General features: G+C 41.2%; 1 protein-coding gene across 1 annotated transcript in view; it reads left to right on the forward strand.

Annotated features, from left to right (window-relative positions):
• naa15b (N-alpha-acetyltransferase 15, NatA auxiliary subunit b) overlaps window positions 1–16066 on the forward strand; it is a 48583-nt gene that overhangs the window by 10171 nt on the left and 22346 nt on the right. Inside the window, exons 2-3 of the mRNA XM_030146185.1 lie at window positions 2085–2169; window positions 2277–2381. Coding sequence (XP_030002045.1) covers window positions 2085–2169; window positions 2277–2381 — 190 coding nt within the window. The remainder of the gene's footprint in view (window positions 1–2084; window positions 2170–2276; window positions 2382–16066) is intronic.

A 16066-nucleotide genomic window follows, 5' to 3' on the forward strand; every position in this document is an offset into this window, starting at 1 on the left:
ACATATTACCGGTCAAAAGTTTTAGAACACCGCAATTTTTCCAGTTTTGTATTGAAATTCAAGCAGTTCAAGTCCAGTGAACTGCTTGAAATGGTACAAAGGTAAGCGGTGAACTGCCAGAGGTAAAAAAAAAAAAGGTAAGGTTAAACAAAACTGAAAAATAATGTACATTTCAGAATTATACAAAAAGGCGAACAAGAAATGGGTTAACAACTTAAAGCAGTTCTGCAGCAATGGAGGTTGATCAAGCCTCCAAAGTTGGTGCTACCAATTCCTACAGGTGTCCCAACATTTCTGAATTCCTTCTAACCCCCTCTGTCGGCATAAAAGTAGTGTTGGAACACACTTTGGTACCATACCATTGTGAGCATTATTTGAACAGTATTGTACTGCCGAAAGTATTGTGTTACTATAAAAATGGAAAAGAGGAAGGGGCAATTAATGATAGAAGAGAGACAGACCATCATAACACTTAAAAATGTAGGTTTTTCCTACAGAGAAATTGCTGAGAAAGTCAAAGTGTCAGTATGTCCAGTTTCCTTCACCATCCAAAGGCACTCAGAAACTGGGGGAAATGCTGACAGGAAGAGGTCTGGCAGACCCAAAGCCACAACAAAATCAGAAGACGAGTTTCTGAGAGTCAACAGCTTGCGTGATAGGCGACTCACAGGACAACAGCTTCAAGCACAGCTCAATAGTGGTCGTAGTAAGCAAGTCTCAGTTTCAACTGTGAAGAGAAAACTTCCAGTTGCAGGTTTGATGGGTCGAGTTGCAGCAAGAAAGCCATTGCTGAGACTTCATAATAAGAAAAAGAGGCTTGCCTGGGCCATGAAACATTGCCAGTGGACTACTCAAGACTGGAAGAAAGTGTTATGGACTGATGAATCCAAATTTGAAATCTTCGGTTCGTCAAGTAGGTGAAAGGATGGTTCCTCAGTTTGTGACATCAACTGTCAAACATGGAGAGGAAGTGTGATGGTCTGGGGCTGTCTTTGGGTCTGCCAGACCTCTTCCTGTCAACATTTCCCCCGGTTTCTGAGTGCCTTTTGATGGTGAAGGAAACTGGACTTACTGACGCCTTGACTTTATTGGCAATTTCTCTGTAGGAAAGACCTACATTTTTAAGTGTTATGATGGTCTGTCTCTCGTCTATTGTCAATTGCCTTTTCCTCTTTTCCATTTTTATAGTAACACACTACTTTCTGCAGTACAATACTGCTCAAATAATGCTCACAATGGTATGGTACCAAAGTGTGTTCCAACACTCCTTTTATGCCGACAGAGGGGGCTGTAAGTAATTCAGAAATGTTGGGACACCTGTAGGAATTGGTTACACCAACTTTCGAGGCTTGATCAACCTCCATTGCTGCAGAACTGCTTTAAGTTGTTAACCCATTTCTTATTCGCTGAAAAAGGCCTTTTTGTATAATTCTGAAATGTACATTATTTTTCAGTTTTGTTTAACCTTACCTTTTTTTTTTTTTTTTACCTCTGGCAGTTCACCGCTTACCTTTGTAGCTGTTCATTGGACTTGAACTGCTTGAATTTCAATACAAAACTGGAAAAATTGGGGTTTTCTAAAACTTTTGACCGGTAGTGTATATCCTCGGACGGTCAGTGATGAGCCTAAGGAGAGATTTTTTACTTGATTGTCCAACTACACAGCAGCTGCGTACAACTGATAATGCTGATAATAGTATAAGCTGATAATGTCTTGCAGGTTGTATTACATCAGTATTTCAGCATGACACTCAGCTGTGTGCAAAAATCTGATAAATTGTGTTATGAGGAGCAGTACTCTGGATATACCCCTGAAAGGAAATTGCATATTGATGTTGTTCTTTTGCTATAATGTCACAGCAGGAAAACTAGCATTGAACTGAATTTTTGACCAGAACTAACCTCAAACATTTTTCAAAATGTGAACCATGTAATAGAAAGTAAAATATTCTCCTGAGTTGACATGGCGTAGATCCTGCTGATGTGAAACTACTTGCTGTGACCTGCGGGGACAGCATCCACCATCAGTCTCTGTCTATTGTTTCCTCGTGGCCTGATGTAGTTTTTCTCATTCTCTTTGACAGAGATGTTATGAACACAAACAGTACAGAAATGGCCTCAAGTTCTGCAAACAAATCTTGTCCAACCCCAAGTTTGCAGAGCATGGAGGTAAGCAGAATTAACGTTTGGATGGAAATCTGCAGTGAACAATTTTCTTTTCACTAATAATACGGGATGTGGCTCTGATTGTTTTCTGGTCCATTGTATCCTTACAGAGACTCTGGCAATGAAGGGCCTGACCCTGAACTGTCTGGGTAAGAAGGAAGAGGCCTACGACCTGGTGAGAAGAGGCCTCCGCAATGACCTCAGGAGCCACGTCTGTATCCTCTCACAGCAGGAGTCTTCTTTTCGGAGACAGTGTTGGGATGGGTGTCATGCCACACACTACGTATATTAAGTCAGCAAATCCTCACTCTTGTTTTTTTAGCTGTCTTTTAGCCTTTCTCTATTTCTGACTGTCAAATCTGTGCACATCACTAACAGATAAGTTCTACCTCAGACAAAAGTCAACACATTTTTGAGTGGACAACATACAACTTGGTCTTTTTGATTTCACTTCTCATTTCTTATTGTTAGTCTGCAAAGAAAACCCTAATTTAATGTGAGGGATCTTGTTTTTAGGGCATTACAACAAATGAATTTATTGTATAAAATGTACATCTCTCTTCCTTAACAGTGAGGTAGTTTTGTTGCAATATCTTTGTAAAAAAAAAAATGCTATTGTTTCACATTCCAGGTCATGCTATTTAGTTTTTTTATTTACCTTTCATAAATTTTATGAAATTGTAGTTTTTGTATTACTACCCCATGCTTCCACAGGTGGGTCAAAAATGACCCACATTCATTTTCAGTGGAATTTCATCTGAACCTTTGAGTCATCCTAGTTCAACACTCAGTGAGCCTGTTTACATGCACACCAATACTTCAATCATTGTCCAATTTCTGGAGTTGTCAGATTATTTAAGTGACCATGCAAATAGGATAATCTGAAATGTTTTATCAGATAACCTCATTTTCCTGAGGGCTCTGCCCAAGGGATCCATAAAGTTGTATCTAATCTAATAACAGCAGTAATCAGATTGTGAGAAATCGGATTAACACACCTGGATTTCTCCCCAATAGTACGATGTCTTCCTGCATGTATACAGTTTAATATGATTTATTTTGTTCTTTTATGTCTCTGCATGTGTAAACACAATTAAAATAATAGAGAGCGAAAGTTACGTAGTCAAACATGAGTGGAAGACAACAGGAAGTTTAAGTCACTTGAAGGTGTAACGATTAGAGATTTTGGTGCTATGATTATCGCCAGAGAAATAATCATGGTTTCATGATTACTACAATCATTTTGTGGGGGTTTATACATGGGGGTGCAGTCCATGCCACACATACCCATTATGAGGTACGCGCGGCCCCATTCGACCGTATGTCCCTTTGCTAAATGAAAGTGAAACTTAACACGCGTTACTAAAAAAAGTCTCCCATTTGTTTAAGGGGGCAGTGCCCCCCCCGAATCAGTCCCACTCTACTGGTGCCTCAGATTATCTTTTGTAGTTTGCTTTGTGATCAAACAGAGCATGTTTACTGCATCAATTCACAAGTTTACCCTCCCGAAGCTTGTATGACAGTCTGAACTGCTGGAGAAGAATTGCCTTACTCTACGAAAGCTATGTAGCCAGATTGTTGTGAATGGATTGTGCAACGATAGCCTAAAGCTATGTAGATGATAGTAGCGAACACAAACTCTATGGAAACGAAAGTGAGCTCGCATCAAAAATATATATACGGTCAAAACAATTCAGAAATACATCCGCCCCCTCAGACAGATGGTCAGTTTGTTCCTTCTCTGTCATTTTCTCTTGTGGAATGATGATTGCAGTGCTTGTGCAATGTTGCTTTTGTTCTGTGCAGGATGCACATATTGGCGTGTCTTTGGTTCCACACTTAATCTTAGTTAGATGGTTTTTGGCAGCCTTGACAATTAATTAACCTTGACATTTAAAATTGCGATTAATCGTAACACCATCACATCGTTACAACCCTACCGTCACTACATACTTATGTACTCTGAGAGGAAAAACGATAATGGACAGGAGCATCTAAACCAGGGTTTTTCGATTATCGCATTTCCTAAGTGCATGCAAATGCGTTAGATGTATTATCAGATCAATTATCAGGTTTATCACTGTTATCAGACTTCATGATCATGTAAACAGGCCCATTCATTCTACATTTATTCTACAGCAAGAGGTAGAGTCAAACACAAAGGTGGTCAAAGGCGGTGCTGTAGCACCATGGGCCACTATATTATAGCATATAGCATATAGGGCTGCACAATTTTGACCAAAAATAAAATCCTGATCCCCCCCCCCTCTAAACACTTGATTTGGATTTTTGGGTAAAACTACAAAAGACAGCAGAAGTCAGCATGTCGTCTTCGCGGACAGTCCGCAATGCAAGGCCCTGCTCCCTACCTCAAATCTGTGATGGTATCACGAACCCCCCCAAAAATTCCATGACGGGCTCATAGAATTTATACCAATGTAAGTCAGGCAAGGGAGTAGGTTTGATTCTGACATTGGTGGGGACACAAATGTCTGGTCTAGTTTCGGCCAACTTGATATGTAAAGTGTCATGAAATAACTTTTGTTATGATTTGGCGCTATATACATAAGATTTGATTTGATTTAACAAAAGTGCTCCAAGGCAGCACTCCTGAAAGTTGATGTTTTTTTGCATTTGCAATCATAATTTCGCATCATGTAGAGCTGATCAAACAAGCAAACAATCACAGTCAGTCAGTTCTAGCCATTTTGGCACCCTAGGCAAGATATGAATGTAGTGCCCCCCCCCTTTTTAAAAACACACACATGCACACAAACACACACACATACATATGGGGGGGCACGAAGAGGAGATACATGAAGCATGAGAGGAGATGCACAAAGCAGCCAGCAGTAAACCACATAGAAACATATATAAATCAGATAGAAACATTTGTAAACCAGCCAACCAGGGGCCTGTTTCACAAAACTAGGATAAGGGATTAAGCCAGGATATGTTGGCTATCCTGGCTCAACTTATCCATGATCTGGTTTCACAAAAGCAGGATAGGGGAAAGCAGGATATGTTTTGATATATGTTACCATGGAGATTTAGTCTGTGGCGCTAGCCTGGTCCAGACCAGGCTAAGTTCCAGGATTTATTTTATCTCATCCCTCATCTCAGTCAACAGTCACCACAAATGGAAACCAATAGTTCTTCCACTGCCCATTAAACAATGGAATCACAGTAACTAGACCCACTGTCAGTATTTAAACATTTGTGATTATCAATTTCAATAATTTCACATAAATGATGATTTTAGATGATTTTGCAATCATTAGATCAGTTCAGTTCAATTGTGTTTATTCAGACATTTCAAACATTAGACATTTATGCAGATACAATTTTTAAAAACTTAAGAGTCTGTGAAGGAATAGCCTGAAGCCTAAGATCATTCTGCTGACCACCCCATTCATATCACTAAACAAAATTAAATAAAATAGATACCAATGTCTTTAGCTTAGTAACAATAGAAACAACAAAAAACTAAACAGTTCAATAGTTTGAGTGGAAAAATGAACATTCACATTATTCATATATTTTCATGACATTTAAACATAGTTTTAAACATAAATAGTGTTGTACAGTCTGAGAACTCAGGATTGAACTTGTTCCAAACATTTCCTCCAACACACATACTAAATGTGTTCATATTTGTTCTAACAGAAGGTTTATTGAACACACGACTTCCTCTGAAATTAGAAATAATTTCCCATATTTTAATCAAGCTCCGAATATGAACAGGCAACCAATTTTTTAAATTTTCAACATGAATTGTTTTGTTTTAAAGTAGACTAAGTTACCGAACTTTAAAACTTTTAGTTTGATCATAAACTGATGAGTGTGTTCCCTATAGGACACTTTATTGATCAGTGGTATTAGCCTTTTCTGAATAATGTTGATTAGATTTGTATTAGTTCTGTCAGTATTCACCCACACCTCCATGCACTACATCTTCACTTCTTTTGTATAGTTATTCCAAGGAATTTGATTACATTGACCCTTCCAGTCTCTGTATTATTTATACTTAGATAACTGACAGTTTCCCATAGACTATGTATGTCATATAAATATAAATGCACAAAGAGTAACATGATGTTCCTTTATTGAATAAGGATCAATCAAAGCAATTAAACCATCAGCTCCTTTAAAACTGAAGTCACACAGTGGCTGTACAAGATAGAAAGAACAGAACCAAAGCATATGAGAGAACAGAAGAATAAATACACATTTAAAGGTAGAATACAGCCCACATGTCTGTACACTGAAAGAAATACACATCTGTACACTGAAAGAAATGCAAGACAAATCCATACGTAACAAATGAACAGACAAATGAATGGATGCAGTAGCCTCACTGCAACACAGTACACACAGTAAACACACAGTATAAATACAGTATACACACAGTATATACACAGTATGTAACACAAACATCAAAACAGGCCAAATCAATTTAAATTGAATAACAAAAAAAAACAAAACACAAATTCCTCTGCCCCTGCAGGACATATTTACCTTAAATCATGTACGTGAACTAAAATAATTGAACACATATTGGTCCTTGGCCAGCTGGCCACTGCGGCCATCAGGGAAGATGGCAGGATTGTCCCAGTCCATGTGTGATGCACTTTTTTGAGTGGGGGCTCCCTCCCTCCCTCTCCTTCCTCAGGCCACATTGTGGAGGACAGTACAGGCCACAGTGATGTCACATGACCTCACAGGGCTGACCCTTAAGTGGTGAAGACAGTGAAAGCATTCCTTCAGGAGGTCAGAGGTCATTTGGATCCTGGTCCTTGTCCTGGCATGGGCATGACTGTAGGCCTGCTGTGGTTCCTGGGGGTCTGTGTATGGTGTCAGGAGAAAAGGATGGTAGGTAGACCCCCTGTCCCCAGGCAGACCCCCTGTCCCAGAAACACACCAGACAATTCACCTGTCAGCACAAAACCTCAGCACCACAACCTCATAAACACAGAGACATTCTGGACACAGATCTGATGTAAAACATGGTTGTTAATAGAGGCTGTGGCTCACCTTGTGATCGGCGCTGACAGATTCCAGAGGTCCGATAGACTCAGGAGTCATGGACTGAACCAGAACCAGACCACTGAGACACAACACTGATGAGACAGTCAGCATGGACAATCTGAAGTGATCAGATGAAGAATATTAAACCAAACAATGAACAGTGTTCATGAACCCATAAAGGCCCAGCACTACTTTAATGTCAGTTCACAAATGAATTTTCTCTATATCTAACCTTTCTTAAGTGATTTATCTCCATTTGTTATAATATTATCTTCTGTAGTTTGTATTTTATCAGTATATATCAGATATTTTCCTAGATTTAATTCACTGATCATGCAGATGTTCATTACAGCTCAGATTAAAGTTGATGGTTATTCTATCAGAAACAGATCAAACTGAATAAACAGTGTCTTTTTCAGTCCAATCTGTCATTAACTGAACATAAACCCAGTGTCCATCCATTGCCATTGATCCAACTCCATGGGTTTTACTGGTGAATCAATGTTGTAGAAGATGACTGTGTTTCCACGTTCACTACAGAGCCTCTGAATGTCCAAATGGGTCATATCTGATGACCATGAAAAGATGAAGAACTGTATTTTACACCAATTATTGACATGGGTTAATAGGATTAGTGGATCAACAGGGATTAAACAGTTTAGATCAGTAGTGATTGATGTTTGGGTCTTTATGGGTTAATTAACAATATCAAAGTCATGAATCATGATAAGATAAAACAAGATAAGTTTATTTATCCCAAAGGTAAATTCACTGAAGTCAGTGAGCTCATCTATTTATCAGTTATTCAGTCTGATGCAGTTACATTTACACAGTTTCACTCGCATCTACAGTTAGTTTAACTTACAGTTTCACAACTCCGTTTTCACAGGTGTTCATTAACTATTTGGGTTGTAATTGTGATGGTTTCAGCGGAGTGGTCAGTGTGTGTTTGTGCACTACTTACTCATTCAGGCTGTCTGTAATCCTTCGCCACGCTGTCTCTGGTTGTTTTTGTAACTGTGCTGCTGTTGTCTTTCTTTTTGATTCACTCCTTTACTTCCTCGTTAGCCAAAATGAGGAGTTTTGCGTCCAACGGGGTAAAGTTCGCTGCTGTAGTTGCCCTGGTGAATCGGTGAATCTGTGATCGATCTCGGGGTCTATTTGAGGAAGCCGGGTGCGCGCACTTATCCAGGATGAGTTACACCTGGCTTGATGAATCCGTGTCCGTTCATCCTGGCTTGGTCTTTGTGAAACCGATTAAGCCTGGGCTCCCATGTTTTGGATTCGTTGAGCGCGGCTTAGTCAGTCATCCTGGATGACGGAATCCTAGTTTTGTGAAATGGGCCCCAGCAGTAAACCATATAGAAACATTTATAAACCACACAGAAACATATAGAAACCAGCCAACTAGCAGTAAACCCTATAGAAACATAAATAAATCAGATAGAAGCATTTGTAAACCACATAGAAACATATCAAACAGCCAACTAGCAGTAAACCATATAGAAACATAAATGAATTAGAAATGTTTATAAACCAGCCAACCAGCAGTGAACAATATAGAAACACATAGAAACCACACAGAAACATGTATGAACCACATACACATATAGAAACCAGCCAACTAGCAGTAAACCACATAGAAACAGATATAAACCACATAGAAACATGTATAAACCCTATAGAAACATAAATAAATCAGATAGAAGCATTTGTAAGCCACATGGAAACACATACAGGGTGGGGAAGCAAAATTTACAATATTTTGAGGCAGGGATTGAAAGACAGTGTATGACCAATTAGTTTATTGAAAGTCATGAGAATTTATTTGCCACAAGAAATTTACATCATAGAAAATGTTTTTATTGTATGTGTCCTCCTTCTTTCTCAATAACTGCCTTCACACACTTCCTGAAACTTGCGCAAGTGTTCCTCAAATATTCGGGTGACAACTTCTCCCATTCTTCTTTAACAGTATCTTCCAGACTTTCTCGTAATAGTTTTGCTCATAGTCATTCTCTTCTTTACATTATGAACAGTCTTTATGGACACTCCAACTATTTTTGAAATCTCCTTTGGTGTGACGAGTGCATTCAGCAAATCACACACTCTTTGACGTTTGCTTTCCTGATTACTCATATGGGCAAAAGTTTCTGAAAAGGTATGGATAATAGTGTTAGGTATGATTATGACATCAATATATGTTTGGTTTCAAAACAATTGACGTAGTGCCTGCTGAGAAAAAACAACTAAATGTTCATTGTAAATTTTGCTTCCCCACCCTGTATAAACCACATAGAAACATATATGACCCAGTTCAGCAGCAGTAAACCACACACCTTAGCAGATATTTCATATCTTAATCATCTACAGTTCCATTATTAGCCAACTTTGCTTCAGTTCAGTTCAGCTAGTTGCAGCTAGTAACATAAAATGTATTTTAACATTATAAAAGGTTGCATACCTATACCTAATTGGATTATTTTTCTGCCTCCTCTTTTCTCCTCTTCTAAACTGTGCAGCTAAGGCCTTGGAAGGCCTTTTCATGGTGATAAACTCTTCAACCTTTACCTGGATGCTTAGTTCAACACCTGTCTGACTGTCATTCAGCTCTGCTCTGTCTCTGTCACTCACACACACAGTGAGCACCGGTCTGGGAGAGCTCACCTGAGAAATTATGGGGGGGGTTGTTGTTTTGTTTTTGTTTTTTTTTCCTCTTATTTCTTTATTTTTAAGACAATTAATGAGAAATTATCATGTTATCATTTATCAGCCTATGCCACTAACCGGCCCTGCATGCACCGACTCACATATGCACACGCATGCAGGCAGAGACATGCACAAATGTAAATGACACCTCTGATAATAATAATAATAATAATAATAATAATAATAATAATAATAATTCAAATCCGTCGAGCTGACGTGACCCAGGCAGAACAAATGCATACATGTTGTTGACAACTTACGCTAAGCGGTTGGAGATACGAAGTGCCTCCTGTCCGGTCCAACTTTTTTTTTTCCTTTCCTGTCCAACAAGCGGATAACTGTAGCATTTACAAGTAGATGGAGTAACAGCAGGGATGGCCAATCACATGTACAATAGCAAAACCGCAGAGCCAATCAGAGAGTGAGACTTAGGTTAGAGGCAGGACTTCTGTCAGAGACCGACTATTAACCCTTTGTGTGCCATAATCATTGACTAAACACTACGGACAGCAGTAATATTGGTAGGGACAAAACAATAGTGGCTGAATATTGGTAGGGACGTGTCCCTAGCATCCCTATGCAATTCTACGCCCCTGACGTCAGGCATCAGTTGTGTGTGCGTGGACCACATAATATGAGTGATCCCCATGTGGTTATATTTAAATTGGGGGATCCGTGTGTGGAAGAGACTGACCCAGGACACACTGGAGGGATTATATCTCTGGGCTGGCCTGGGAATGCCTCGGGATTCTCCTGGAGCTGGTGGAAGAAGACGGTACGGTATGAATCATAAGATGAGTGATCCCCCTGCGGCTCAGAGGCAGTGCAGCTCAGAGGTATGAGCAGAGGTCGCTTTAACCAAAAGTATTCTGTCATTGATGGATTTTTTTTAAGGATGACAGAAAATTCTGATGGCCATCCGTCATTTTGACAGGTTAACATACTGAGGGTAATTTACCAAAGAAAGTTTTCACACAACACAGTGAACAGAACCTGCCCACAGGATCGTTGGTCTGTCTCTCTTAACAAGGCATCAAACAGTCCATAACACCATCCTACCTGGATATAACTCTACAGCGCTTGTATATAACCCTACGGCACCACCGTTCACAACTATGCTGAATACAACACTGGAGAGTCCTGCATCAGACAAAAAAGAAGAATTCTTGTTGGCACGGGTAAAATTAAATGAAATGCGGGTGGTTAGTGGGCAAGGAAGTGAAAAAATAAAAGACGATGCATTGATGAAAATAATTTGCAGGACATTTAATGATTATAATCTAATTTAACTGTGGTTGACACCCAGCCGGTTTGTTTGTGTTACCTCTGTTTACATCCAGCCAAAGATGTTATTGAGCAGCACATGCTAGAGATTTATTTATGGCATGTGTTTTAGCTAAACATAAAACCCTTAAAAGTGAGTTACTGTGTAGACAACGTGTTTAATCATGGGTCAGGTCAGGTTGCGGGTCTAATGTACTTGGGTATGGGCAAGTGTGGGTTTGGAAAAGTAAACCCATGCAGGACTCTACAACACTGTTAATTACTTCTGTCAAATGACTCACTGTTAGTTCACCTGTAGTAGACCCCTGTCCACTTGATGGCAAGTATGCATATTATTCAGTCATTGTCAAGTCTTGTGTCATTGTTTAGCTGACTTCAGCCAAAATTATATGCTATGTTGCTTGCGCAAAATGTCAAGACAGCCACGTCTCCTTAGTTATTTTTAAAAGTCCAGTAAATGTAATGGCATTAATAAACACGATGAAAAAAGAGGGACTGATGTGGTGGAGGATGAAGGGCAAGCAAGTAGTAGTGATAACATTTATCAGCCAGCAGCAACTATAGTTGCTGCATCATTGAGATGTTTTTGAACAGTAAATACTACAAAGTATGTCTCATTATCATTAAAAATTTAATTTAAAATGACGGATAATAATGTGTTATGACAGAATTTTTATGACCCTGTCTGTCAAAATGACGGACAATAAAAATGTGTAGTGCAACGTCTGGGCACGAGAGAGATGAAATTGATATGACAATTTCCCTTTTTCAAAAATCATCATAAATAAAAAGTCCGAATTTGATTTAAAATCAATTAATCACACAGCCCTAATGGCATATGGGCCACTATACTTGACATTGGCACCTTGAATGCCTACACCTTTTTCATGGCCAAGCATCGTGAATTCATGTGTGGTATCACCAATGCACCTCCTCAATAAGTTCTCAAAGGAGCTTGGTGCCCTATACATGAGAAGGTGATAATTGAAGGAATGGGAAGGTGTAGGGTTACAAAAGCCACAACTAAGTCACAGGAAAAAAGCAGGCTTGTACTTGTACTTATACTGATCTTCATTCGCTTGTCCGTGGTCGTGGGGGCAGCAGCCTCAGTAAAGAAGCCCAGACAGCCCTCTCCCCAGCCGCTTCCACCAGCTTTTCCGGGGGAATCCCAAGACATTCCCAGACCAGACAAGAGATATAATCTTTCCAGCGTGTCTTGGGTCGGCCCTGAGGTCTCCTCCCGGATGGACATGCCCGAAACACCTCCCCAGGGAGGCGTCCAGGAGGCATCCCACACTAGATGCCTCAACCACCTCGACTGGCTCCTTGCGACATGGAGGAGCAGTGGCTCTGAGTCCCTCCCGGATGTCCGAACTACTCACCCTATCTCTAAGGCTGAGCTGCTTGTACCCGCGACCTCATTCTTTTGGTCATTACCCAGACCTCATGACCATATGTGAGGGTCGAAATGTAGATCAACCAGTATTTTAGTAATTCTGAAATGTACATTATTTTTCAGTTTTGTTTAACCTTTTTTTTTTTTTTTTTTACCTCTGGCAATTCACCGCTTACCTTTGTACCATTTCAAGCTGTTCATTGGACTTGAACTGCTTGAATTTCAATACAAAACTGGAAAAATTGGGGTGTTGTAAAACTTTTGACCAGTAGTGTACTTAAACTCCTCCACCTGAGGCAGGACTTCCTCTGCAATCCAGAGTGGGCACTCTACCCTTTTCCAGCTGAAGACAATTGCATCCGACTTGGAGGTGCTGATCCTCCTCCCAGCCACTTCACGCTGCAAACCGCCCCAGTGAGAGCTGAAGGTCGCTGCTTGATGAAGCTAAGAGGACCATATCATCTGCAAAAAATGCAGAGATGAGATCCTCCTGCCACCGAACGCGACCCCCTCCCCCACCCAGCTGTGCCTTGAAATTCTGTCCATCAAAGTTATAAACAGAACCGGTAGGGCTGCACGATTAATCGATTTTAAATCAAAATCGGATTTTTTAATTAGGACGATTTTTAAAAAAGGGAAATCGTAAAATTGATTTCATCTCTCTTGTGCCTTCTTGCGGGCTACCGTAGGCTCTTCCTCCTATCGGTGGCAGCGGTCTGTCACAGAAGTCTGTGTAATGACCGGACTTTAAATGTGTTAATGTGCCCGCAGTGCTTATAGCAATGTAAGCCGTGGCTTCATGCACGGATCCCGCTACTGAAATATAACTGCATGCAGATCATTCATCTTCCGTTGTCCCGGTTCCGTACCATACTGTCTTCTTCCGAACCGGGTCCGGGGTTGTGGGGTCATCAGCCTCAGCAGAGGAGCCCAGACAGCCCTCTGCCCACACACATCCACCAGCTCCACAGATAGAATTCCTCCAGCGTGTGCTGGGTCGGTCTGTTCCACGCACGGATCTCTCAGTTTAAATAGAACCGCATGTGGATCTCTCATATTACGTGGTCCACGCACGCACGACTCATGCCTGTCAGTGATCTACATTGGCATCATTTCTGTGGGCCAGATACCCCAAAAAGGAAGAAAAAAAAAAGCATTTTTTTTAAAAATAATTATTTAGTCCTCTTATTTGCTAAATTTTTCATTCACAAAAGTAAGTTCTGTAACACAAAACCAAATATTATTTATTTTTTGAAAGATGTTGAACTTTATTCAAAGCTGCTAGATAAATCTGGAAACAAAAAGGCTATAAAAAATGTCAGTATTTGCTCTGATTTGGACATTGTATTATAGTGTATTCCCCCTGGCAAACTTATGTTATTTTCTTGTTGTATACATTGTTTGTATACTCTACTTCATTCAAGAAAGATTTAATTAAGAAAAAATAAACTTCTGTGGGTTCATCACATGATACCATCACAGATTTGAGGTCAGAGCACTGCCTTGCATTGTGGGCTGCTCATGAAAACAACATGCTGAATTCTGTTGTCTTTTGTAGTTTTACCCAAAAATCAAAATCGAAAATCGAGTTTTTAGAGGAAAAAAATCGGGATTTTTTTTTTTTGTTGCCAAAATCGTGCAGCCCTAAGAACTGGTGACAAAGGGCAGCCCTGGTGGAGTCCAACTCTTACTGGGAACAGGTCTGACTTTTTACTGGCTAAGCAGACCAGGCTTGCACTCCTTTGGTACAGGGACTGAATGACCATTAGCAAGGGGCCATCCACCCCATACCCCTGCAGCACCCCCCACAGGATACCCCTATGGACACGTTCGTAAGCCTTCTCCAGATCCACAAAACACATGTGGACTGGATGGGAAAACTCCCATGCCCCCTCCAGCACCCCAGCAAGGGTATAGAGCTGGTTCATGGTTCCACGTCCAGGACGAAAAGTGCATTGCTCCTCCTTGATCTGAGATTCAACTACCGACCATACCCTCTTCCCCACTACCCTGGCGTAGACCTTACTGATCCCCCTATAGTTAGAACACACCCTCTGGTCCCCCTTCTTAAAGATGGGGACCACCACCACGGTCTGCCACTCCAAAGGTACTGCTCCTGATGCCCACACAGTGTTGCAGAGGCGTGTCAGCCAAGACAGCCTTCCAACATCCAGAGCCTTGAGATACCCTGACCGGATCTCATCAATCAGCTACCTTCGGATCATCAGTGGAGCCAAGGATGTCCAGGTGCCAAGTGCACTAATGGACATCCTTATGTTTGAACATGGTGTTAGTTATGGCCAATTAGCGACTCGCGCAGAAGTCCAATAACTGAACATCACTTGGGTTCAGATCAGGCAGGTCATTCCTCCCCACCATGCCCCTCCAAGTTACGCTCTCATTGCCCACATGAGCGTTGAAGTCCCCCACTAGGACAAATGGAGTCCCCTTTCGGGGAGCTTTCCAGCACCCGAACCAGGGACTCCAAAATAGGTGGGTAATCTGAACTGTTGTTTGATGCATACACACCAACAACAGTTAGGACCCGTTCCCCAACCCGAAGGTGCAGGGAAGCAATCCTTTCATCCACTGGGGTAAACCCCAACATGCAGGCATGTATCTAGCCAGTAACGCTTAACCTCTTCCACAAGCTCCCGCTCCTTCCCCACCAGAGAGGTGACATTCCATGTTCCAACAGCCAGCTTCTGTAACTGGGAATCAGACCACCAAGGCCCCTGCTTTGGTCTGCTGCCCGATCCACAAGGCACTGGATCCTTCCACTTCCCCCTGCGGGTGGTGGGCCTACAGGGCAACAAGCCCATGTAACCAGTTCAGGCTGGGCCAGGCCAGACCTTATGGGTGAAGGCCCGGCCACCAGGCGCTTGCTCACAGGCTCCAGCCCTAGGCCTGGCTCCAGGGTGGAGTCCCAGTAACCCTCCAGGCCGGGTTTAAATACTCTTGGTCTTGTCTTTCATCCGGGTCTTCTGAACTGTTCTTTGTCTGGCTTCTCGCCTAGGATCAATCTGCCATGGGAGACCCTACCAGGGGCAAAAACCCCCAGACAGCGTAGCTCCTTGGGTCATCAGGGCTCTCAAACTCCTCTACCACGGTAAGGAGACAGTTCAAGGAGGAGTCCCCAAGTAACAAAGAGGGTAAAGTCAGCAGTCAGTGTGGGATACGCAAGGTACCTGTGTGGAATTATCATAGCCAGAAACGGGTAGTGTATCACAGCTGTACACAGTGATGAGACAGAAGGCAAGAAGCAAGAGGAGCTGGACAGTTGCACTCACTCACTCACTCATACACACACTCATACACTCGCACACTTGTTCTCATGCACACACTAAATGGGTGTTGACATTGTTCTATTGCTGTTATATAGTATATATTATATGCTATTTATTATAGTTAGCTTTTCAAATTTTCAAAATATTTTTTAAAAAAAATTAATTGTTAAAAATATTTAAAACATGGCATTCTTTT

Source organism: Sphaeramia orbicularis, chromosome 1, assembly GCF_902148855.1.
Source record: "Sphaeramia orbicularis chromosome 1, fSphaOr1.1, whole genome shotgun sequence".
NCBI lineage: Eukaryota > Metazoa > Chordata > Actinopteri > Kurtiformes > Apogonidae > Sphaeramia > Sphaeramia orbicularis.